This window comes from Uranotaenia lowii, chromosome 2 (assembly GCF_029784155.1).
Source record: "Uranotaenia lowii strain MFRU-FL chromosome 2, ASM2978415v1, whole genome shotgun sequence".
Lineage (NCBI taxonomy): Eukaryota > Metazoa > Arthropoda > Insecta > Diptera > Culicidae > Uranotaenia > Uranotaenia lowii.
In genome coordinates this window covers 206,560,159-206,587,311 of record NC_073692.1, presented here as the reverse complement: position 1 = coordinate 206,587,311, position 27,153 = coordinate 206,560,159, and the positions used below count along the sequence as shown (strand labels likewise).

The following is a 27,153-nucleotide window of genomic DNA, read 5'->3' as shown; positions in this document are numbered from 1 at the left end:
ACTTCGTCCCTAGTAAAATTAATATGTTTCATGATGAAACTAGTATGTGTTAAGATAAAGATTAGGAGGAGCGAGGAGCTTGATTTAAATAGTAAAATTACTATGTATGTTTGTTTGTTTATTTGCATGCATGCATTATAACATTATTTGAAACATGAAAATTCACACTTCCGACACACGTTCGGTCAATGTTAGTGTGTTCTCCCGATGCTCTGGAATGATTTTCAAAGTTATGTAACTATAAAGCAGCTCAAAATTAGTTTTTTTTACAAACGGGTTTGATGATTAATGATCCTGAATTAGTGTAAACAACAAGAATGTTTACCATAGTAAAATTATCATACGCACTTATGTTTTTGAGTCAAATATGTTTCTCAAAAGTACGATGTGCGTAGTATTTTGTTGATATGAATTGGTGCAACAATGTCAAAATTACTATGCGGACGGTAGTTGTGATAGAAATTATGATGAAATTATCATGGTCATAGTATTTTCGACAACAAACATTGAGAGTTATCGAAAATTACCAGGTACATAGTGATTTCAATATTGTTTCATGCGCACTTTCACAAAATCGATGTTAAACTTTTCGTGGTTGATAATACTTTTAGGATATATTGACAGTTTTACACGAACACCACCTTAGCCGGAGGCCTCAGCCCTAACCGCAAACCATGGAAGAACATAATCGATTTTTTCATATCGACAAATTCGCCCTGTGGAAAAGCGATACTCAGGTGGTCGTGTTTTGATTTTTTGGGTGTTCAGGGCTGCCAAGTGCATTGATATTTGGAAAATGATTTTTTTTTTAATTTCATTGTTATTGAAAAACCTTTTCATGAGTACTGAGAATTTGCAACTTTCCCGTAGATTTCTATTAATTAAAGACAACATTTATCTGAACGAAATAACAATTGTCTGTATCGCACAGTTGAAAAATGTAGCGAATTATGTGGATATGTTTAAAATAATCTGAGCATGCATGCGATCATTCTCTAAGTCAACATAGACGGGCTGTCATTAATTTACTTTTTTTGTAACAGTGAATGATTTTGCATTCGCTAAGAAGATATAGACAACTCTTTTTTAATCTACCAATCAGTACATGAAAATACATTTCAGATATTTTAAATTCATCTTGAAAATTCATTAGCAAAATATGGCCTATCTTCTGCCATTTAGGGAAGCCCCGTAATGAATTCAAACGTTTAGCTGTTGATAGTTAAAAAGTTTAATCAATTAAGAAATATTCTAATTAGTTTTAAACAACAAATGCTGATTTTAGTAACGCACCTAGCATCACTGGTGAGGCCGCCAGCAAACCAAAGTTTGAGGTTATGGCTGAGGCCAATTTTTCGCCAATACTATCGTCCGCATATACCCTTATAGCGCTGAAATGGTAAAATTATCATGACAGCGTCTTTGGGATGACCACTCAATTTTTTTCCGTGTAGAGTTCGGAGAAGAGATGCCAGGTGGTTTCGTCAAAAATCAGGTCACCGCGATGAACAAAAAACAGGATTTTTCAGGACACCAGTAGATTGGTGGAAATGAAATGCAGCTCTTCTTAGATTGCATAAATTAAGGCGAATAGTGGTGCTGTATACGCCTTAATTGATGCAACAGAAGAGATAAGAAGTTAGGTGGCTTGTATAGTTTATACCGAAAAACACCGTTCAAATATAATCTGAACCGAAGATTACCATTGGTTTAAGAGGTTTAACTGTTTTCATTACAAAATCAATTGCAATTAAGATCAGGACGGCTTCTAGAAAATCAGGAAACCTCTGGCACCTTTGATTCGGAGAGCAGCGTCTTTTCTCGAGAACGTACCAAGAATAAACTGTGTTAGCTCTCAGATTTCTCTTCAACACAATGCGCAACAGATTTGTCCGGAGAAGGGAATTCTCTTCATCAGCGGATGTGAATGCTCTCGCTCACTCTTATGTGTTGACAATCTCACTCTTGATTTCAGTGCGATTTATCTTTCCCCGCACAGATTGGGGGAGCAGACGAAAAAAATTGCACTCTTTTTCACTGGACAACTGAGGAGTTTTGACATCCATGGTGCAATCTATTGCGCCGTTCAAAAGTTACAAATCAAATTTTCAAATACCGAGTTTTCGAAAAGGCGCAATGTATGAACTCACCAATAATTAAACTAATGCCGCTCTAAAATAGACGGGTTAAATTTATTGGTAGATAAATGCAATAAGACTTACTTTTGACTGGACAGAATTCCACTTCCTTTATTTTTTAAGATTTTTACCTGTTTACTTTTTTCGGTGAATGAAACAACTTTTTTTTTTATTTACGTAACGTTTGGGGTTACTTTTGTTCACCCATCATCAGATGTTCCTCAGAGTAACCCGACATAAATTGAGAAATAAAAATAAATAAAAGTGGACTAGTAAGACTCGCCGAAAAAAGTCAATTAGTAAAACCCGTATAAAAAGTACCGGTGATTCATTCCTAGCTATCGAAACACCGGCTTCAGGAAGCCACCATTGGACCCTGACGATAACTGGTCTTGGAAGTGACCCCTTGATAATCCACTTTCCTTTCTATAATAAGATCTAATTAACAGTTGAGTCGCCGCGATGGATTTCGGATTTTCAAACTCGAAAAAATACCATGATGTGGTATGCCGCAAACAAAGTCCAGATGGTGCACACGGTCATGAACTGCTTCGCATATCGAAATGCGGAAGAAGATTTGAGAGACACATGCAAATGAGATGTAATGTGTTGTTAGAAACTATTCGAAACTAAATGGAAATATCCAAATCAGGGCGGGACAAATAACGAAAAGTAGCATAACGTGATTTGGATTTTTTGATAATAAAGTGTGTGGTTGAATTTAACTTAAATATTTTTTAATTAATTTCAGTGAAATGTTCTATGTTGAAAAAGCCGTCGTTATTTGCTTATTGTTAGTCTGCTTACAAAAATATGTATGAAAATACACCGCCATCGGTTGATGTTGATACAAGATTAGGGTGAAGTTTCACCCAAATTGGAATTCCGTGTCCCGAAAGACCTTGTCCTATGCCACCTGGTGCCAATGATGGCTATGGATTTGCCTTTCGCTATCAAAACTTCCGGACCGCCTTGGCCATTCAAGTTTCACGTTCACGATCATGAAGCTCCCAACAATGAACGGTTGTTTTGATGACGACGGTATCTATGTATGCATTGTTTATCGTTCCCCCTCACTGCTGCATAGAATTTGGTGGATGCAAATCTCAATACTTATAGCAAAATGGTTACAATGTGCCTATTCCGAGTTCTGTCGAAGTAATTTTTATGTTCCCCAAAATACAAAAAAAACTACAACTGGGCGGAAATTCGAAGGGGAGGATCCGAAGTGAAACGAAATCAACAAACAACCCGAAAAAACCTGCCAAACAAATTGTATGCACCACCAGCCAGCCCAACCAAACTCCGCATTTTTTCTTCGGCAAATTGAAAAGAGAACGCTATCGGAACACCCCTCAAGACGCTCCTCGGTGGTGAGCTTTTTCGTTGAAAAAAAATAACAATCGCATACCTAATGGTGCTCGGTGACAGGTTGGATTGATTCGCGTGAAAACATTTTGCAAAAACTAAACTTTTGACGTCTTTAGCGAACCATACACGTGCTGGTTTCTTTGGCGCTATAATGCAGATTTTTTTTGTACTCGATTTGCTTACATCCGTGCTTCAAATTGCACTTCTAGTTCGAGGTTTCCGACAGACGTATTTCCAAAGTCAAGGTTAAATTGGGTAATTTTTGTGCATTGAAAGTACACATTGACTGTTTCTATGTAATAGCTTATGTTAGAAGTGGATTGTTGATATTTTCATACTTTTAGGAATTCTAAATATTTTAAAGCATTTCATAATGGTAGGATTTGACACTCACCAATATAGGAATACTTCGATGCCGAGAGACCTCCATCGGGACCTTGAGCCCGACGCAGTCCAAATTCCAGCAGCTCGATGTGTCGCCCAGCAACCATCCGATACCGTGCGGCATTTGTGGCCATCAAACTGTGTCCGGGAAGAAAATTAAACAGATTTATCAGCTCACTTACAAATTAAACAGGCATCTTAACTTATTTACCTGGCGTAATTCACCAATGTTAGAAGGGTAGTTTCCAGCAGCTGTACAATGATTAGTGGCCCCATCACTTTTATCAGGGGAACTCTGTTGATGATAAAAAATAACATCATTGACAAACTGAGTATTAAATTAATCTATTGTTGTTCTTCGTTACCTGGGAAAAGCCACTGATCCTTCCTCGATTGCATAGAGGGTGACATCTTTTGCTGTCAGCTGACTGAGATACTCGAAAAATTCTTCCTCAATACCATTTGGGAGAGCGTGTTTCAGATACTCAATATCTGCAATAGATTGGAAACAATCAATGGATTATTATAGAAATGCCTAGAAAAAGTCATTAGGGGCTTACCTGTTTCGGAATAGTGAAAGCTTTCCATAAATTTCAAACATTCCTCGAGTCCGGCAAAAATTGTGAACTCGCCCTGGAATGGATTGGTGCGGAAGAACAAATCGAACACGGCGTGATCTTCGATTTTCCCGGACTTCCAGTACGCGTAGGCCATCGTGATTTGGTAGAGATCTGCAAGGGGACGAGGAAAATAAGAAAATGTTTGTGAGTTATGAATAAATCTATGAATAGCAGATGACGAACATTTGTATGTAGATAATTGATATATAAAAATCAATAGATTATTTAAAAAAAAGTAAGGAAGTAAGGAAAAATAAGGAAGAATTATCAGAACCTTCTCAATACTGAATGGAGTAGAAAAAATCGAAAGCTGATAAGTTTTTATAATTTAAACTAGACGACCGGGTTTGCTTATTGCAATGACATAATTAGTTGAGTCGAACTCATTGGAGAATCTCTTTTCACTCAGATTACTGTCATAACAATTACACAATCTAATCTGAGAAATGAGCGGCCCCGAGACCTTGAGGAAGTAAGCCAACCATTTAAATTGACCGGGTTCTTTGCACGCTTCTTCGTCTTTCACGGATCAATCACCATTTGTTCTGAGAAACATTCTAATTTCAGCCATTAGAAAATACGCATTTGTAGTTTCTAAATCACCTCGATCGCTTCTCAATATTTGAACAGTTAAAATTTAGTTTTTAGAATGTGATTTTAAATTTAGATCTTTATGCCTGAAAAGTTATTATCGCGTTATATCGTCTGTTAACCTTCCAAGTAATGTTAAGTTAAATAATGTAAATCTTAGAAAAGGAAATAAAAAGAAAACCTTTAAGTGAAGTGTTGTGTCATCCTTCCATACGCCGATCCAAAATTACAGTCCACTTGCCCAAACACATATGTTAATAATTAGGAACAATAAGTGCCAAAGTAGGAACATGAACAAATTTAAAACAACATGTAATTTTTCGATAATTAAAGCTTAAAATGAGTATTTCTAAATTTAACAAAGTCCAGAGAAGAATTTGGAACTAAGTTACAAAAAAGTATATATAAAATTTAAACACTAGGCCTAGTTACTCATATCAAATCTAAAAAGCCCTGACAAAACATAGCGAAATAAGTCACACCCACCCTACTTATTTTTTGACACAAAACATCCAGCACACCTTAATGAACCCCGGAGAGTCGAAAATGGGTTTCAATTCCGTTTAACAGCAAGATAGTGAGAAAAAAAAATTTTAAATGCAGAGAACTTTTTTTTTTATTTTTTGCAAGTATATGTAAAAGCTATCAGTAAAATAAACAACTTTTTCAAAAAAAGAGGATATGCATTTTTCGGAAGAATTTTTAGTTAAGGAGGTACACTAGAGCAAGTGAATGTTCAACGAAATGTATACATTATTTTTCATCAATTAATTGTTGGGCTCGAATAAACAATCTTACTAAATAAACTCAACTTTTTTTTTAAATCATTAACCGAAAAACACAGTAGGGGAGGAGCGGGCTATATGCGCCTATTAAGCAGAACACTGATTTAATCAAATATCACATCGAATATGTGTACAAAAACTATATACACGTGTGCAGGCATCTGTTTTCTATACATTGGAGTAATTTTTATGTTAAAATTTTCTTCTGTTTCCAAGAAAACGTTTTTATTATAAGTGTTGTCTAAAATGCCGAACCTCAAACCGTGCGGGCTAAATGCGCCTATTTATGTTTTGAACAAAATTTCTGTTTTTTGGGCAATATTTTCGTATAATTTCATTGAAACTGCTAGAAAGTAATAATTTCCGTACGACAAAGCTGAAGTTTTATAAAAATCTATGTGTATTATTATTTTAAGGAATATAACAAAAGTAAGGGTTGCCATACTATGGAGGCAGTCCATCAATGAGAAAAACTTTATCAAATCTGTTTCTAGATCTTCAATTCTCTCTTAGGATGTTATTCAGAGCTTAGATTTGAAGGTTCAATGATAAAAATCATATATTTATTCTATTTAACCTACTATTTCTTAGGATGGAGGCATTTTACAAACATGATGGGGGCATACAAAAACACTCTATTATTCCACTATAGAATCATTATTAAACCGCCACAAAAGCTGAAATATGTTTAACTACTTAAATTCATTTGAGTAAGAAACAAAAACCATCCTAGTTTTTGTTTTAAGCTTCTTTACGTATAATTTTTAAAAGTCGAAATATTACATCAAAAAGTATCCAAACCTTGTATGATTTTTTAAATTTTTTTGAGTTTGTAAATTCATAAAATTCTTTCTTGCCTTATGTTCTCAGCGTATCACACTCAAAATGCATTGGTCAGATAAGCTGTTTAGTCAGCCATTTCATCAAACAGCCGTAGGGCTATTTAACCCGATAGGCCCATTTGTTTACACAAAATTCAAGTACGTACCGTAAACTGGGGGTACATTGATCACCGGGGTAACTTTGATCAACATGAAATTTTTGCAGATAATCATCATGAACTAAGCAAAAAGTTAAAATATCTGAAAACTGTTGATTACGTTTGAAAGCCTATAAATTTAGTTACGAATAAGCTAAATTTGGTTTTTATTAGAAGATTTTTGATATTCCTAATAATGTTATTTTAAAAACTTAAAATATCTGGTTTTTCGAAGGCTCACAATCAAACACCTCTCCTAATCAAATTCAAGCATTTAGGAGCAAATGGGTTGTATAATGTGAAAGTTCAACTTTTTCCTTTGTTTAGGTTTAGTTTAAGTGTTATTTTTAAGGTCATTTGGTGATAATGTTTTTATATTGGAAAAAAACGGTGTATTTCCATGAGAAACCCCGTATAGTAAAAATAATTAAAACCCTATCAAATGGTTCAATTTGAAGAAAAAAAAAATACATGGGAACAGTGCGAGGATCTAGGGAATTGCATAAAGGTAAAATTTTATTTGTTTTTAAGGCAAAAAAAAATTGAGAAATGTTTATAATTTTTACCCCTAGATGTATGCAGCAACATGATCCATCTTTTGACTATAAATGTTTTTGAGAAAAAAAACGTTGAAAAACTGGGTATAGTCCTAACAGAAATTTCTGTTATTAATGTTTATGCTTTGTGTGCTTATTGGGACCATAACAAAATTTTTGAAGATGTTGCGGTACTTAAAAACCACAGTGATCAAAGTCACCCCGAAACTCGAAATCTGGTTTTGCAACAAACATTCAATTATTACCACCAATGTATTTTGAATTTACTACAATCAATGATCATGTTTGATACTCCTCACCTCAGTAAGGGTTTTAAAATTTTTAAATATTACGAAAATGCAACCCCTACCAAAATATTCAAAAATGAATGAAAAAAGTGATCAAAGTTCCCCCAGTTTACGGTACTTAACATGAAAATTGTGCTTTTGTTTTACATATTTTGGCTACGCAGAAGAGACTTTTGATCCGCTTTTTTGTTCAAAAGTCATTTTTGTGATTGATATTTCAGTGAACGCTGATTTTTTTTTTGATAATTTTCAATATTACCTGAAAGTGTTGAAAACAATATAAACTCCTGTCATTTCAGACGGTGGAACATGTTCAAACGCGCCTTTTAGCCATGAAACATCTACCTTTTGAGAATTTACTTTCCAAAATAATTCAGTATTATGCATAATCTGTTTGCACTTGCCCGGTATATCTGAATTGAAATTAATATTGAAATAAAAAAATAGAAGCAAAAGTAACTTTGATAATTGTTACCCTTATCGGCGCACAAATCATCATTTTAAGGTTTTGTTTTTAGAAAAGATTCATACAACCGTCGAAGCATTAACAGTTTTTTTTTATCCGTTCAACTCGTAACGGAACCAAAAAAAATCAACAAAACTATTGTTTTGTTGCTCAGTTTAGTGAAACTTGTTAATCTGTCCAATGTACAACTCTCTCAAAGACTTTAAAAAAGTTTTAATATTGATCATTCTAATGAAGTAAAATTTGATATCTGCTTACTGAACGGTAATTGAATCAAATCAATTCTACATTTGAGCGCTCTTTTATTATTTTTTTTTGTTTTCCACCCCTGGCTTTAGTATATGGCGAAAATAGATACAAGCATGTTATGATTGTTACAAATCTTTCTGCATTACAGTGTGAAGAAGGGAGGGACAAAAAGAGTTCCATATAAATTGCGTTGTATAGCTTGAAAACCTATCAACCAATGAGAGCTTCCATACAAGTTTGTTGGCATGCATCGAGAACTTATCAAGCTTAAGGAAGAGAGGTTGTTTGCGTACGAATAATTTAATACTCTTTCTTATTTCTAGGTGGAGTCGGAAAGAAGGAAGCAAGTCTTCCCAAGTAACAATTTTAGCTTTATTATGGTCAGCAAAATTTCGTTTGGACTATCGCATTAATCTTCATAAAAAGCTAAAGCGCATTCTATAACATCACCTGGACTCTAATAAAGTAAAAATCAGGCTATTTGGCCCTACCCTAGAAACGTCATCAAGACATATAATTGTTGGTCATCAATGTTGGTCAGCAAAGCTTTTAAAAAGCTATTATAAAACATGTTAGAAATTTTTGTTTTTTTTCGGTTCTGTGAGTTCTCGGAGTTTTTTTTAATTTTTTCCAGCAACCAAAATGGTTTATGAATGATGATTGCATTATTCACATATGATCTGGTAAAATTATTAGCTGAAAAACCAATGTTTTAACCACATAATGAGCGTCTTTTCTACTGCCAGTCAAGATTTTAGGTAAAATGTATATGAAATAGAATCTTAAAATAAATGCGCCTCGTCAAATATGATGGTCAATCATGATGGAATTGATGGAAAAAAAGGCCTGAAAAAATGTTTTCCAATGCTTGCATTGTGAATTCATCAACATGGCGTCATTTTGTGCCCTTCGATTTTGCAACCAACATGGCGTGAGTCAATTCATAGTTTTATTATGGTTTAATGATGACCCCAGAAAAAGCTACGATTTGACGTTTCTCTCGCAAGCCAACCAATTACACGCTAAGGTTGAGTTCCTCATTTCTGAGTTGTTAATCATTAGTACAGAAAATGAGGACAGACTTTTTGAATGAAAAGGGATTGGTTTTGAATGACCCGTGAAATAAATCATGAGTTGAAGTTAAATTTCGTTGCCTGACGACATCTTGAAATCCAAGATGGCGGCTTCCGCTGAACTTTAAAATGGTGTAAATGACTTGAAATCGCATGAAACCCCAACAAAATGGATATCGGGTGAAAGGGCTAAACGAGTAGAAGTTGAATTTTGCTATCAGACGCCATCTTGAAATCCAAGATGGCGGCATCCGCTCAACTTTTAATGCTTAATGCTGACAAAAAGTCGCATTAAACCACCACTATACGGGTATTGAATGAAAAGGCTAAGCTAGAAGATGTCGATTTTTTTCTTTCCGACGCCATCTTGGAATCCAAGATGGCAGTTTCCACTGAATTTAAAATGCTGTTAATCAATGAAAATCGCTTTAACACAACTTTTTTTCACGTAATACTACATTAAAACTACTATTTAAAGACAATTTCATTTAAAATCACTTTTATTATTTTTTCATTTTGTTTCTAATGCATTTAGAACTTTTCTTGTTTTGTTTATAGTTTGTGATTTTTTTGCCATTTATGTAATTTTATTATTCCTATCATGCTATTATGTCTAAATTGTATTGGTCTTATTCTAGCGAAAACTATAAGGCTATGTTGTTTCTGTTAACCGTCTGATTTTGGCACATGTGCCAAATTCGATGTTGCCAAAATCGAATGTTGCCAAAAACGAACGGGGTCTGTATTGTGGTGGTTTTTGTGGGATTTTCAGTCACTTACAGATTTTCAGAGAAACGCAAAAAGAGATATTTGACTTCTATCATTTAGCCTTAGCACCCAATACAATATATTTGGGAGTTTCATGCTATTTTCATTCATTTACAGTATTTTTAAGTTCAGCTGAAGCCACCATTCTGGATTTCAAGATAGCGTCAGAATGCAAAAAAAAAAAAATTTTTATAGCTTATCCCAATTGACAAATACCCATATTTTGGAGGTTTGATGCGATATTCAATAATTTAGAGTATTTTTTAAGTTTATAGAAAGCTGCCATCTTGGATTTCAAGATGGCGTAAGATAGCAATATTCGACTTCTACTCGTTAAGCCCTTCCACCCACTACCACCTGGGTTTCATGTCATTTTAAGTCATTCACTACATTTTAAAGTTTAGCGGAAGCCGCCATCTTGGATTTCAAGATGGCGTCAGATAGAAATTCAACTTCTACCGGTTGATCTCTTTCAACTTATACCCCTATAATATGGGTTTTATGCGATTTTCAGTCATTTACAGTATTTTCGAGTTGAGTGGTAGCCGCCATCTTGGATTTAAGATGGCGACGGGCAACGAAATTTGACTTCTACTCGTTTATTACTTTCACCTAATAACCATATTGTGAAGGTTTCACGATATTATCAGTAATTTACAGCTTTGAAAATAAAAGCGGAAGCCGCCATCTTGAATTAATGATGGCGTCAAGCAACAATTTTTTTCCTACTATTTGGGCCCTTTCACTCAATACTCATATTGTAAAGATATTCATATCACTTTCGGTGATTTCAAGTTTTCAAAGATGTATTTTTTTTTTATTTTAACTCAAAACCAACACGCATAACTTACCAAATGGGAGTTCCAATTCAAATATGTGCTATCTAATCTGAGCGTGTCCTGTTTTGACATCTTGGTCGAGAACTGTCACTAAATTTTATGGCGGTTTAATAATCATGCACTGAGTGCTATTATAGAACATGCAAAAGAAAGCTTGGAGCAAACTTCTAGGTTTGTGTTTTATTATAGTTTAAAAAGAGCATTCATAACTCTTTCAAAATAACTAAAACAGCATGTTTAATAAAAGTTTTATTAGCGTTTTCAAAACCATCTGAAAACATATGGTCGAAAAAAGATTATAAGCATTCTGCATAACCATAACAAAACCGCTGCACAAAAAATGCCATAATTAAACCATAATAAAACTTCCTAGTGCTAGTTGGCATAATCTGAGTTACTTGGGTTTATTCATATGATATTTGGTATAACTTGCAAATTTATCAGACAAATAAAGCAAAATGTTACGTCATTTAGCTACTAAAAACGATTTTATATAAGTTTGTGAGCACTACTTGAATTGGAAGGGCTGGAAGTCCATATCATTAAAACATACATTTTGACATCATTATAAACTCTTTGAGGCTTATAAAAACACAGTAAAAGTTTCAGATCTTGAAAAAAAAACGGAATGAATAAGCCATAGATGCTTAAAATCCCGGAAAAAAAAGATTTTGAAAAACCTAATTTAGAGATCAATTTTTGGAAAATATTATTAAATAATCTTTGTATTTAAATTGGAAACTACAGTTGCAGCGTTTGCTTCTAAATTATTTTGAAATTTGCTTTGAAATGCTGCTTAAGAAATAAAACTCAATTCCAATTTTTTTAACAAATTTAATTTATTTTTGGAAGGTGTAGCAAAGTACACCGAGTCAGCAAGTATTATATATATCCTCGAGCAAAATATTAAAAAAAAATCGTCACATTTTCAAAGGGGGGGGGGGGGGGAGGGGAAGTGTTGGGAAGTATGAGAGAAACATGAGATATCGAAAAAGGAAAGAATATAAGCCATTTCCACAATGCGCTGAAGTGCCTTGGGAAAAATAAATTTTTCGTGTGTTCATTTTCAGCTTTTCTCTTGCCTTTTTGTGGAGAATACCTAAATTTTGGCTGAATTTTCCTAGATATTACCTGGTTTTGAGTTTAAAGTTTTGAACCCGGATGCCCAATGCCCGGATTTGCCCGGCCTGGATACGTACAGAAAAAAAAAAACTGGAAAGCTTACTCAATAAATGCCGGGTTTAAAATTAAAAAGATATATAAAATTGAAATACAAAATTCCAAAACTAAGAATTGAGAATTAAAAATTAAAGTTTGACAGCTTTTCATAAAATTTAAATTATAAAATTCAATTTGAAAACTTAATCACAGGTTGAAGACTGTAGTCAATAACTAAATTGACCTTTACACCACGAACTAGTTATTTATACTAAAATTTTATGTTTAAAAAAAAAGTTGACTTTTGATTCTTTGAACACATTTAAAATTTCAAGTGTAATTCCTGCAACCAGGATTTACCAGACACACACAAAATTATGAACGAAGTTTCAGTAACGGACGTATTATTTTTTTTAATTAACAATCACCGTTGATTAATTTTTATTTATTTTTGTTTCGAAACTTTAAAAGTATGCATGAACTGATCTTGCCAGTTAAAATGTTCTGTTTCCCAAATTTTCAATGAAGCTTACAAAACTACATTATCACAGATTTATACTGGTCAAACCACAGATTTTTTTTAGCTTAGCTTAGCTTAGCTTGTTTGACTACTCATATCCACCATTAATCGTTGAACTCGAAATGTTTAATTTACAGGTTTATGTTTTTAAATCGATTTTAGAGAAATGAAGTGTTTTTTACATTTGATTTCAAACTATACATTTCGAATTCCATTATCGCTGGCGTGGCTAAGCAGAACAAGATCCACGTCGCCAATGGTTGCTACTCCATGATCAATCGAGGCCACCAATTTTGCACAAAGTCCAAAAGAATGGTGCTTGGGATTAGCACCCATTCTCATTGTACAAAACTGATGTTCTCCCTTTTTTATATGATTTATCTGATTAATAACGGCGCCGGCCACGTCCTAGTAGTCAATGAGGAAAAGGGAAGGATTGTTAGTTAGATACTCTTTAAGTTCAACTAGCAACCTCTCACTCCTGCATACTCCAAAAACATATTTTTTTAAATAGTCAGAACCAGAGATAAGCTAGTATCATCAACTATGGAAACCGTCTATACGTCTGCGAATCCATATTCAAGTATCCAAGGAAGGAGTTGTGTTAGTTGATGAAAGGTAGAGATCAGGATCCATTTTGGTAAATAGTGCGATGATGATTTTCCTACACCTCCTATGCTCCTAGACATTTCCTAAGGAAACTCCTATTTCTATGAGGCATTTGATAGACGTCCAATAAAATGGATCGAATTAAATATTGAAGGCAAATCAATACCATCCAAATTTCTTCTTTGATAAACTAGCTCTTTTCCCTAAACGTTATCCCTGTTGAAGCAAAGAGTTTTCAAAAAGGCTTTACTGTTTAAAGACGAAAAGCAACTTAAAATGAATTATATTTTAATATTTAGACATAAATTTTCGCAAATTGTTTTTGAAGACTCTTTGATTCTTTGCTCTCCTTTGCCTCACATTTTAGAAGTCTTAAGACCTTTGATGCTCAAAGAGTACAAATCAATGTTTTAAATAATCAAAACTTTTAAATACATTTTCGCACATAAAGCAGGTTACGCAAATTAACCCACTGAACGGATTAAAACGGGTAAAACAAACATCCTACAAAATAAGTCGCGTGGGAATCGGACACTCAAACACGTCCTTGCTCGACAAGTGCCGGGCGAACCCGAACTCCTTTTTTTAAAAAATAACTGTAATTATGAAAATAAAAATCAAAATATTGAAATAAATAAGAAAACATTAAGATTGTAAACAAAGTATGTTTCCAGATGCGTAAATGAAATGCCGCAAACACACATCGAGCTGGTTCGCCGTCTTTCAACAAAAACTCTAATGAAACCTACTATAATCAGGTGTTGGTTTCATTTTCCCTGCACACAAAGTGTACAGTTAAAGTTAATGAAAAGAGAGAGTGAAATTGAAAAATGGCATCATTGGTTTAAAATCCCTGGGAAAAAAAGAAAAAAAATGCCATCATGGAATATCCTCACCGGGTTTTTCCGTATTCGTCAGAGATGTTGGCTTTTTTCCACCCAGCGGCGCATGCAAAAAGTTACTCCTGATCTAGGTGCGAGGCGCGAGGTATACATGAAAAATCCCCAATCAGCCAAACTAAATTATAATTTTTCTAGAAAACACATTACGACAGGACCAAAAACGAGACCGACAGAAAACGCGACCGTTCTCGAGCACGGCTTGCTGCGAGTCCTCTGGTCAAACCACAGATTTTTTATCCAGTAAACTAATCATAAGCAAGCATTGATGAATGTGTTGAACAATGTATTTAATTTCGTTCTTCATTCAATTGGACACAATACTGGAGAATCACATGGAACATAAAAAATGATTTTTTGATTTTACAGATTCATGTCATGAATTTTGAAAATTCTAAATTTGGAATGACATATGTATTAGACTGTCCCATAACAAAAAAGAATCCTTATATTCCACGCGGCACCCACTAGGTTGATGCCTTTAGGTGAAAATATGAGTTTTTGAAGGTTTCAGGTCATTTGCCAGAAGAACGAGCTGGCGCAAAGGTCTTGAAATTTGTGAAGAGATTTTCGGCAAAATGTATGAAAAATCGACATGCTTTCACTCTTGATGTTCTAAAATATTTTTTGGAGATGAATTTTACTGAAATAGCTGATGTTACGTGGCTTAAAGGTGCGTTTACACTTACTCCGGTAGTGTCGTTTGCACTTGCCCCGCAGTGTGGTTTGACAAGATTGAACATTATTTCTATAACTTTGAGGGGGTTTTGAAAATTATCATAGTTTTTCTGCTTTCACTTGAATATCAGTCCGAAGCACTCACCTTTTAACGAAAAATTTGAATGTCCTTTTTTGTGGCCAGAATATGCAAAACAAAAACAATTTGTTCATGTCATGTCAGTTGAATGTTTGGACTTGCCCCGGTATACCTTAACACATGGGTGGCCAAACCATGGCCCGCGGGCCACATGTGGCCCGCGACCAACTTTTTGTGGCCCGCGAAGCTAATTTTGGAAAACCCTTGTTCTAAGAACTCAACGTTTTTTTTATTCTTCATATATCATTTGGATAAATATATCTGAATCAACACTAGCTAAATTTAAAACAAAGATCTGAACATTTCTTGGAACTGATGTCGTGAGACGGAATACTATGTAAATAAAATAAAATTGGAACTGATATAAGGCAAAGGAAATATAAAAACTAATTTCGAAAGAACGCGCTTTTAAATTGTTGTATTGGCCATTTTCCATACATTTTTCGAACATTTGAAATTTTCTAACGAACGTAAAATTATCCAAATATAATTTAAAAAATCTGAAAAAAAAACACCAAACATAATTTGAAACATAAATAATTATTTGGCATTATTGACTCAAAATCGATAATTTTTACACTTATATCCCTTTGGATTTTAGGGACCTTTACAAAAAAATTACCGTCACAGAAAAAAAAAAACAATTACAATAACAATTTTAAAAAAAATCAAAATTGTATGGCATTTAATTTATTATCTGTAAATATCATCACACATTTTTCAATGTTTTCCGATTAAGTTTTGGTGGCTACATATCGTTGGTACGAAGAGCGTTCGAGCGGACTCTAGTTTTAATATTGAGGAGTTTGGATAGCCTCAGAAAGATAGTACATAAGACCCTATCAATATTTTTTTTTTTTTTTTTTGTAAATTATTTATTTGAAACGGCTCATACCTTTAGGCTTTAAGGAGCCAAACTCGTTTTGTTTGATTACAATTGTGTACTTAGATCTAGTTCACTTTTTTTTTTTTTTGAAGAAAAAGAAAGATAGAAAGGGAAATATGAAAATAAAGAGAATTATAGTCGAAGATCGATAGCTTTTAGGAAAAGGTATATCTCGAACATATAGTCCAAGTCCATCATACCTAATACATCCCTCACTGGAACGTCGGGTGGTTTTCCTCGGGCCCGAAGGGAATCTATAAAGTTCGCTCTGGCGAATAGGTGGTCCTCACACGACCAAACAATATGCTCGATGTCATGGTAACCTAGACCACATCCGCATAAATTGCTGCCAGCAATATTTAAACGATAGAGTACCGCATTCATGGAATAATGATTGGACATGAGACGGGAAAATATACGAATAAAATCCCGAGTCAGGTTCAATCTATTAAACCAGGGTTTAAGGCTTACCTTTGGGATAATCGAGTGGAACCACCGACCCAACTCATCCTCGTCCCATCTACGCTGCCAGTTGACAAGAGAGTTTCTTCGAGCCAAGAAGTAAAATTCGTTGAATACGATTTCACGCTGGTAAATGTTGCCTTCCATCGCACCCACTTTTGCAAGGGAATCTGCCCTCTCATTGCCTGCTATTGAGCAATGTGAGGGGACCCAGATAAAGGTGATAGAAAAGCAACGTCTTGATAAAGTGGTCAATATATCTCGTATCATTTCGAGGAAGTACGGCGTGAATTTTCCTGGTTTTATAGAGCGGATTGCTTCAACAGAGCTGAGACTATCAGTTACAATATAGTAGTGTTCAATAGGTCGTGTGGCGATACTATTCAAAGCCCAGTGAATAGCTGCTAACTCTGCAACATATACAGAGCATGGTGACTGGAGACTGTGAGATGCGCTGGATATTTCGTTGAACACTCCAAATCCTGTTGTTTCCTCTATAAGTGATCCATCGGTAAAGTACATTTTATCAGCATCGACGTGTCTATATTTAGCTTCGAAAATTCTTGGAATCAGAAGAGGACGATGCGGATCCGGGATTCCACGAATTTCCTGCTGCATAGACAAATCAAACTGGACAGAAGAATGATCGTAATCTGGGCTACAAACACGAGTTGGAGAATACGAAGAAGGGTTTACCTGCATTGACATGAGGATATGGTATATAGACATAAATCTGGTTTGAACATTTTGCTCAAGTAACCTTTCGAAATTTACAATCACCAATGGGTTCATGACCTCACACCTGATGAGGAACCGAAGTGATAGTAAATTGAATCGATCTTTCAAAGGGAGTATTCCTGCCAAAACTTCAAGACTCATGTTGTGTGTTGAGGGCATACAGCCCAAAGCGATACGGAGACAACGGTATTGGATACGCTCTAGTTTGATGAGGTGAGTTTTGGCAGCTGACTGGAAACAGAAGCTACCATATTCCATAACGGATAGAATAGTTGTTCGATACAATTTGATAAGATCTTCTGGATGGGCTCCCCACCAGGTGCCAGTAATTGATCGGAGAAAATTGATTCTTTGTTGGCATTTTCCTTTCAGATACTCAATGTGGGCTCTCCAGGTACACTTGGAATCAAACCAAACCCCAAGATACTTGAAACTCCTCGATTGAGTGATCGTTCTGCCTAGGAGTTGAAGCTTAGGTTGAGCAGGTCTACGTTTCTTAGAGAAAACAACCATTTCCGTTTTCTGAGGGGAAAACTCAATCCCAAGCCCCAAAGCCCAGGAAGACAATCTGTCTAAAGTATCTTGTAAAGGCCTGTGCAGATGAGACTCAGTAGATCCTGTGACAGACACTACTCCGTCATCTGCAAGTTGTCTTAGAGTGCAGCCTTCAGAGAGACAGCTGTCGATGTCACTCACATAAAAGTTGTACAAAAGTGGACTCAAACATGAACCCTGTGGGAGGCCCATGTAAGATGTTCTTCTAACTGCAAAATCTCCGTGAGCAAAGTTCAAATGTTTCTCACAAAGTAAGCTGTATAAGATGTTGTTCAATAGAGGAGGCAGACCCCGGGAGTGCAACTTGTCTGACAAAACCTCTATTGAGACTGCATCAAAAGCTCCCTTTATGTCTAGAAACACTGAAGCCATTTGCTCACGTTTTGCGTACGCCATTTGTATCTCTGAAGACAGCAAAGCAAGGCAATCGTTTGTCCCTTTGCCCCTTCGAAACCCAAATTGAGTATCTGAAAGGAGACCATTTGATTCTACCCATTTGTCCAAACGAAACAATATCATTTTCTCCATCAATTTGCGTATACAAGACAACATCGCTATTGGACGGTAAGAGTTGGGATCAGACGCTGGTTTTCCGGGCTTTTGGATAGCAATGACTCTCACTTGTCTCCAATCTTGGGGAACAATGTTATGCTCCAAGAATTGGTTAAATAAATTTAACAAGCGAAATTTTGCAGCATCCGGAAGGTTTTTCAACAAGTTAAATTTGATTTCATCAATTCCCGGAGCTGAATTGTTGCAAGAGAGGAGGGCAAGTGAGAATTCGACCATCGAAAAGCTTGAGTCTAGACCACTATCAGACCTATCAGGAGGCACGTTCCGGATTATTTTTTGCACAGGTGTAGAATCTGGACAGACTTTCCGTGCGAATTTAAATATCCACCTATGTGAATATTCCTCACTTTCATTTGTAGATGATCGATTACGCATGCTTCGTGCCACTTTCCACAAAGTACTTAAGGATGTTTCACGCGATAACCCACTAACAAAATTCCTCCAATACGCCTTTTTCTTCCCCTTGGTTAATTTTTTAAACTGATTTTCAAGGGAAACGTAAGCTTCAAAATGGACAAGAGTTCCATGTTTTCGAAATTCTTTAAATGCTGTTGATTTGTCCTTATAAAGCTTAGAACACTGAGGGTCCCACCATGGATTAGGAGGCCTTCGATGAATAGATGATTCTGGGATGGGTTTTGTTTGAGCGTCAACTGCACTATCGTGTATCAGACAAGAAAGAAAGTGGTACTCCTCCAAAGGAGGTAAAACGTGCATAGAGTCGATGGCGGTTTTAATTGTGTCCGAGTACTTTTTCCAGTCGATGTGTCTTGTAAGGTCATATGTCATATTTATTGTGTTCGAAGAGCTGACCCCATTGGTGATAGTAATTTCGATAGGTAAGTGATCACTACCATTCGGATCATGGACTACCTTCCACTGGCAATCAAATGATAGTGAATTTGAGCAGAGTGAGAGGTCAATTGCACTTTGTCTTGCAGGAGGTTTAGGTACCCGTGTTTTTTCACCCGTGTTCAATACTGTTAAATTGAAACTGTCGCAAATGTCATAGATAAGAGTAGAACGACTATCGTCAATTTGTTCTCCCCAGACAGTTCCATGTGAATTGAAGTCACCCAGGATCAACCTTGGCTCAGGGAGCACTGAGCACAGGTCCTCTAGGTGATTTCGATCCACTGCAACTCTCTGAGGCCAGTACAAACTGACAACACATAAGTCCTTACCTCTTATTGTTGTATGACATGCAACAGCTTCAATTCCGCCTGATAAAGGAAGGTGAATTCTATAAAAAGAGTGGCACTTATTGATCCCCAAAAGCACCCCTCCATAAGAATCGTCACGATCCAGACGGATAATATTAAAATTGTGGAATGAGATGTTAGATTGAGAAGATAGCCAAGTTTCGGACAATGCAAAGATATCACAGTTTGTTTTATGAAGTAAATAATTCAATGAATCCAATTTTGGAATAAGACTACGACAATTCCACTGTAGTACAGTGATATCTCCGACCTCTCGGCGTAAATTAGCCATCGAGAGATACAAACACTGAAAGGAGGGGCCAAGTTTGCATCAATTGCTTTAAAAATGTCTTTAATACAGGAAGCATTGCAAATACAATGTCTTTCACGGGTTCTGATACATTAAAACACGAAAAAAATCCGTTCAAAATGTCAGTCAACTTAAAGAGCCCAGACTGAGTCGTTGATTCTGGCATCACGTTTGGGGTTTGGGTTTGCGAAGCTCCCGCAGCTGTTGGTTTATTCTGCAGTGGTGCATTTCCGCGGAAACCTGGAGGAACTTGTTTTTCCTTTTCAGCAGCAGTCGACTTTTTCTCGTTTCTATTTGAAGAGACAACCGTAGCTATTTTAGCTGGTATTTTCGGAGAAGGCGCCTTTGTTCGCTTCCGAGAGCCTCCTGCAACGAAGACTGGCTGAACTTCATCAGCCGTATCTGTGTCTTCATTGTCAACTGACAGCACAGAAAAAATGTTACAGGTCTGAGGTTGGACCGGTGGAGAGGCGCTCTTTAATATGGCGGCATAAGAACGCTTGGAGCGTTCTTTTAAAGAGCGCCTCTGTTTATCCCAGCTTGCCTGAAATGCCTCGCAGGAGGAGATATCATGGGGTGAGCCCCCGCAATAGACGCATTTTTGCTCAACTGCTGAGCATGCTCCTTCCCCATGATTCTCCCCACAATGCAAGCATCGCTTCTTGTTGCAGCAATGCGAAGCAGTATGCCCCAACTTGATGCAATTCTTGCATTGCATTGGGCGAGGCACATAAAGGCGTACTGGAAGCCTTAAAATTCCGTCAATCAAGACGTAATGAGGGAGGGCTGTTCCTGCAAATGTAACCCGAATCGAGGCTGAAGGCGAATACTTGGTAACGCCATCAACGACGGAGGCAGTCATGAGTTGGCGACAATCCAAGATTCCGACCGAAGTCGAATCAAGGCTCTTGAACTTACCTACGCCGTGAGACTTAACGTATTCAGCCTCCAAACTCGATTCGGTGATCACACCCTCGATCTCTACGTCTCGAGATGGAATATAGAGCTGATACTCTAAATTAAAAAAATTACTGGCAAGAATTCCGTTTGCGGCCTTCCGGTCGGCCACAACAACGCGCAATTTGTTCGGACGTACTTTGGAAACACTGGTAACGGAGGGCCACCTAGCCAGATCTTTCGTGATCTGCACTAAATTTAATGGTTTTCCGTTAGTTTTGGGCCGGATGAAAACCACCCCCGGCCCAGAAGAGGATGAATTATCAGGATAAACTCGGAGTCGGGTTGTTTTTCCCGCAGCTGCAGATGGAGTAGCAATATCAACTGGCGGAGAAGGATGAGCATTCGAAGAACCAGCTACAGCTTAATCCTCCAGATGCTCCTCATCCTCATAGATGATTTGCTCACCATCCACCTCTGGCGGGTCCGACCCCCCGCCTTCGCTCATATTTCATGAAAATAAAAGCGAAGCTCAATTTGATCGAAATATATAATAGAGAAAAAAATAGAATTAGAAATAGAGAAAAGTAAGAAAAGTATAACAAACTTGATTTTTGTTTTGATTGGCTCCTTCAGTGGTGATCCCAACCACGTGGTCCTTCTTCGAAGATGGCTGCCACGTCAAGTCTCGGCTCGAGCAAGAACGACCATATTGATGATGATGATGAGTCAAACAATGGCGGCGGCCCTCGTGGTGACCAGTTGAGGGCAGTCAGCTAGCCAGAAAAAAACCTTTTTTTGTCGACCAACACTATAATAGCAGCTGGGGTCTGCCTTTGGCAGAAAAACGTATAGCGCGGTACAAAACACCGTATTAAACGCCCGAACGGAACGAAACACCCGGATATATTGGACGAAATCTCGAAACGCGACTGTTCACTATGAGCGATACGAGACGAATGACCCTATCAATATTGTTAAAATTTAAAAAAAAAAAAAAAAAAAAAATCACCGAATCATATCAACATCAACATTGAAATTATACTTTCACAACAACTTCAACCGTAACTTGAATTCTATTTCAAAACCATCGTTCATCCATAAAAATTTAATAACTTTTTCAAATTATGTAACATATTGAAAGTTGGCTGTGTAAATTTTTCCAATTTTTAATTTTTTGCTCAACTTTCCAGAAAAGGATATATTTTTGAAATTAAACCCAATCCAAGTATATTTGAATTGGGAACGTGCTTTGTATTTGTGTACATCAATGATGAAAAACTAGACAGATTTTGCAGTTGGGTAGTAGAATTAACACGTTCGTCGCCACGCTCATTTTGGTGGTTTTATTAGCCAGGCCCAAAGAAATTTTCAGAGAGAGAAAGCAAAGAGGGAGAACTCCCATATTTGAAACGTGTGGCGAAACTGAGCGGTTAAGTCAAGTAAGAGAGCGTCACACGCTTTTTGATGTGACGGGCCCCCCCAGGAAATACACCCGTCACCCGAATATGGGTGCCGTGGCGACGAATGTGTTAAACTAGAACCGGTTTGTTACTGACAAATCTCTCAGAAGAACAACTTTAAAAAAAATTACCTAAAGAAGGTGCAATGAAAATAAAACAATCTAATTCGTATTCACCCTGTTTGAAGAAATGTTTCCTAATACACTTGTCAAATCGATGATAGAAAATTTTTAAAATAATTCGATTGAGTTGATGTTACTTTGTGAAATTAATATTTTTGAAATAATTATTCTTTTAAATGTCAAAAGCTTGTGACCGTTTCTTTTTTTCAACAATTCAATTCTGCAGTTTTTCCTAATTTGTCTATCAAATGTTTCTCAGAAGAACAATTAACTTGAAATCTTTGGAAAAAGGCGGTATTTTTTTTTAATTTGGAGACCATAAAATTCACTGTTGTCCAATGTTGTCAGGAGATTTGACATTTTTGGGATGAATAAACCGAAGAGGTTTTAAATTCCTTGACAACATACAAAAGTTGGGAGGGATAATTCATTTCGTATTGCATTATACTTAACCTATTTTTCAAATGGAGTGAAATTTATAAAAATATGCAAGAAACAAAATTCACTTATTAAGATGAATCTTAACTCGATGTGACCGAGGCAAATGATTTTTCCTTAGTATTTTCAGAAATCTGTTTTTTTTAATACTCCAGAACAATTTGTTTTCGTGGCCCGCCAGCCTATCTCATTTCTGAAATTTGGTCCGCCTGTTGAAAATGTTGGCCACCCATGCCTTAACACATTTCATGAAATTTTAACATTGATGTTACAACAGAATGTCTTTGGTGTATTTACAGCCATTGGGCGATCTTATTCAGATGAACTCATTGTGAAAGAATGAAGAACCCGAATATAGTATTCGAAACATCCCTTCACATGATTCAAATTTAAATGATGTTACAGAAAATAAAGTGTTTCCTTTTAAAATATTTTAAATATAGCATTTCAAAGTTGTTTAAATTTGAGAAGCTAAAATCATGTACATCATGTGCACTCCGAATACCCCTTAAATGGTTGGACAACAGATCGTTGAAACGATTCAAAACAAATCATCTCGTAGCTGTGTAACTGTATAAGTCAACTCTGACGCCGTACTGATAACTAACTAACACGCTTCATCAGCAGAACAGACTCTAGTAGACAATAATCTCGCGTAGTAGAACTGACTAACAACTCAGCTCCACCATAGGACGCATATTAACATCAACACGACTATCCATCGTCACCTCCTCTCGGTGAATTGGCGGCGCGCGATGTGTTTTTTTTTAAAAGGGTATTTCATTTCGCACGAGAGCAACTCTTCTCGAACCCGACAAGTCAGACGTAACGTGAATGAACGTGATTTTTTATTGGCATAGGATTTACTATCGGTCGCTCTGGTTAATTATACATAGGTTGAGGGAAATGATGGACCATGTGTGGATACATATTGCGATCTATGCAATTACAGAAAGCTTGATATCGGTTACATGTAGTACTAAAGTCATGTTTACGATAGAGGCTTCGGTACCTACCTGTTAGTAGCGGTTGAACAACACTGTTATGGTAGTAACGGTTCCAACTATTTTTGCTAGAAGCAAAGGCCCCATCCTCCAGTAGCAAGTCGGCATTGTTGGATGACATTTTTCGGCCAAACTTTCCAAACTTGCTGAGTGCGGTGTGCGAATTGTTGGTGTTTTTTTTCTTCGTTTGTTTCACCCCAAAGACTCGGATGTTGGGGTTATCACTATACTCGATTGACTCGGTGCGCTCGTGCCTTGTCCCCTTTCACGAAGATGTGATTAGAAGGGGGTCACCAATACATTCGGCAGATTGGCGCGGATGATAAACTTTGGTTTGTTTCCCTCAAACCACTCGACGACACCTCTTGACAATGACTGAGTTAATTTGACTCTGAATTACGGTTTAGATAATGAGATTACAACACTTTTGTCTACGATATCACACACTGCGCTGATAAAAGCGGAGAGCCTTAAAAGCTAGAATTAAATTCCAATCCGTATTCTGCCTCAAGGTTACACACACGGGCTCCAAATGACTTTGTGAATTTGCTTGAAAGAATCCTTCGGAACGACTCTGCTGGGGTATGTTTCTCAGTCACCGTCTTAACAAGGACTAAGCACCGAGACGCTCTGGAGTGGGTGGCTCAGACTCTATGAGCCTCCTGGGTAAGAGTGATGTCCTTATTGATGTCGGGAAGACGGGAGGAGCGCGGGAGAGGGCGGCCCGAAGTGATCAACTTAACTCACAGTGAGGAGGGTCACGTCACGTCCCACTGAGAACACTGTTTTTCTAAACCGAACCGAACGAAATCGAAAGCACGACTGATTGCTGGGTTGGTGCTGGTTGAATGGACACTCCGTCGTCTGGTCTGGGTGATTATGCTCCCCTCGATTAGGTGGTGGTGTTTTCTGTAGGAATAAGTATTTTCGATAATAAAACAACGAATAAAACAGACCACACTAGCTCGCGCGAGTCGCGACTCATGCCGGATGCAATCGTGTGTGTGAGATCGCAAAGTTTTGGCTCCAGCGAGCAACTGAGAAAAATATTGGTAAGCTTGGCTAAATTGTTGATGGGCTGGGCTGAAATTTTAAAGCTATAATTTAAAGTAAAAACCAACCTTATATCACATGACCAAGTACATTTTTAAGTAAAGGTGAATTTATTTATTGGAGAACTGTTTAATAGAATTTGTTTTAAATTCAATGAATCTGATTTTGGAAGAAAGTAATTTGTATGGCGCCTTGATTCGAGACAACTAATCACGTACGGCCAAAATGTGAAGGTAATTTGAAGGTTAAATTTGACGTTCGCTTCGGTGCGAGCTTGTTTGGTTCGAAGCTTGGGATCGTTGCTATGATATGAGAATGAGAGTCAGGGGTGCCAGGTGGTTTCGTCAAAAATCAGGACAACGCGAATCTAAAAATCAGGATTTTTCAGGACACCTCTTGGTTCATGGAAACAATAGGCAGCTGTGCTTCGATTGCATAAATAAAGGCGCAATATAAATGCTGTAAACGCCCTAATTTATGCAAAAGCAGTACGCAGCTTCTTGGCTGGCATGCAGTTCATATAAAAAACACCATTTGAATATCACCTAAACCGAAAATTACCATCAGTTAAATGGGTTTAACTATTATACTACATATTTATTTGACTTTCTCATAGTTTAACTACAAATTCGATAACATTTGAGAAGTTTTTATGAAAATCAGGACTATTCAGGACATTTTAGAGATCAATTTTCAAAAATCAGGACAATTTGAGAATTTTTGAAAAATCAGGACGGTCTTTTGAAAATCAGGACAAATCCTGATAAATCAGGACACCTGGCACCTCTGATGAGAGTCCTGTTCATTGAGCATAATTCCAATAAGAATTATTATGCTCGGCGCAAACAGTTCAAGCGTGAGTTTTCAAAAGGACGTATGTAACATCAGACAAAATCTGAGAAAAAGGAGGGACAAAATTATGTTAATATAAATAAATGCTATTTAAAGCTGTTTGATCTAGAATCAAGTTTTATCATGGCAGCTGTAGGAAAAACAATAATGTTTTAATTATAGGTTTGAGCATACTGGATTTTTTGCTGTTTCCTAGTGATTTGTTAAAAAAAATATTTTACACCGTATTGTTGAGTTTTTTTTTTCACATACGCCATAATGATTCGTCGTTGTGACAGTTTAATATTTACATACACCCTTTATGATTCGTCGCTTGGATAAATTGTTTTCATTATGCGTCAAATCAGATACGTCGGTTTTTTTCACATCATTGCAGATGCGTCAGTTTTAAAATAATAATTATTTTAAAACTGACGCATCTGCAATGATGTGAAAAAACCGACGTATCTGATTTGACGCATACGACGGTTTGCTGCGATCCTATCTGCTGTGTGTGCGATATTATTTGTTTTGACAGATGCGTCGTTTTACCAAAAAGAGGTGTAAAGAAGAATTTCGAAAACACTGAGAAAAGATGACATAGGTCGTTTGTATATTTTTTTAGCTAACGGCATATTATTTTTTTTTTGTACAAACAGTTAATTCATACAGAAGAAAATAAAATTTACTATACCGTGCAAACAGTAACTCAATTTGATTACTTTTGCGACATACGTCCTTTTGAAAACTCACGCTTGAGTTATCAAATACGGTATATTTTTCTAACAAGACTTTCCATACCAAATATCCTGTAAGGTTTTGTGAGGAGAGCTGCAGAGCATGATTCAACACTCAAATTTGAAGTATTGAAATTCTGTTTCGGAACTTCAAATTCAGATTCAAAATTCAAAGTTTTAATTCCGAATCTAGAAGAATCTGAGAATTTGAATTCAAATTCAGAATTGAAAAACTGGTTTCTCAATCTGAATTTTGAAAGTTATAGCTGAATTCTGAATTTAAATTCTGAATCTGAATTCTGAATATGAATTCTGAATCTGAATTCTGAATCTGAATTCTCAATCTGAATTTTAAATCAGAATTCTGAATTTGAATCCTGAATCTGAATTTTGAATTCTGAATCTGAATTCTAAATCTGAATCGGAATCTGAATTCTGAATCTGAATTTTGAATTCTGAATCTGAATTCTGAATCGGAATTCTGAATCTGAATTCTGCATATGCATTCTGAATCTGAATTCTGAATCTGAATTCTGAATCTGAATTCTGAATCTGAATTCTGAATCTGAATTCTGAATCTGAATTCTGAATCTGAATTCTGAATCTGAATTCTGAATCTGAATTCTGAATCTGAATTCTGAATCTGAATTCTGAATCTGAATTCTGAATCTGAATTCTGAATCTGAATTCTGAATCTGAATTCTGAATCTGAATTCTGAATCTGAATTCTGAATCTGAATTCTGAATCTGAATTCTAAATCTGAATTCTGAA

The 27,153-nt window shown here is 36.4% G+C and overlaps 1 protein-coding gene across 5 annotated transcripts in view; it reads right to left on the bottom strand.

The window, feature by feature from the left end:
* LOC129740973 (nicotinate phosphoribosyltransferase) overlaps positions 1–24,725 on the bottom strand; it is an 87,970-nt gene extending 63,245 nt beyond the window's left edge. The window contains exons 1-5 of one of the 5 annotated variants that reach the window (XM_055732640.1): positions 23,773–24,725; positions 4,454–4,624; positions 4,259–4,385; positions 4,105–4,188; positions 3,904–4,031 (exon numbers count right to left, since the gene is read on the bottom strand). In XM_055732640.1, coding sequence (XP_055588615.1) covers positions 3,904–4,031; positions 4,105–4,188; positions 4,259–4,385; positions 4,454–4,624; positions 23,773–23,881 — 619 coding nt within the window. In that variant the 5' untranslated portion in view covers positions 23,882–24,725. The remainder of the gene's footprint in view (positions 1–3,903; positions 4,032–4,104; positions 4,189–4,258; positions 4,386–4,453; positions 4,625–23,772) is intronic. The other 4 variants (XM_055732637.1, XM_055732638.1, XM_055732642.1 and 1 more) reach the window with 4 other exon arrangements.
* Positions 24,726–27,153: the final 2,428 nt, after the last annotated feature.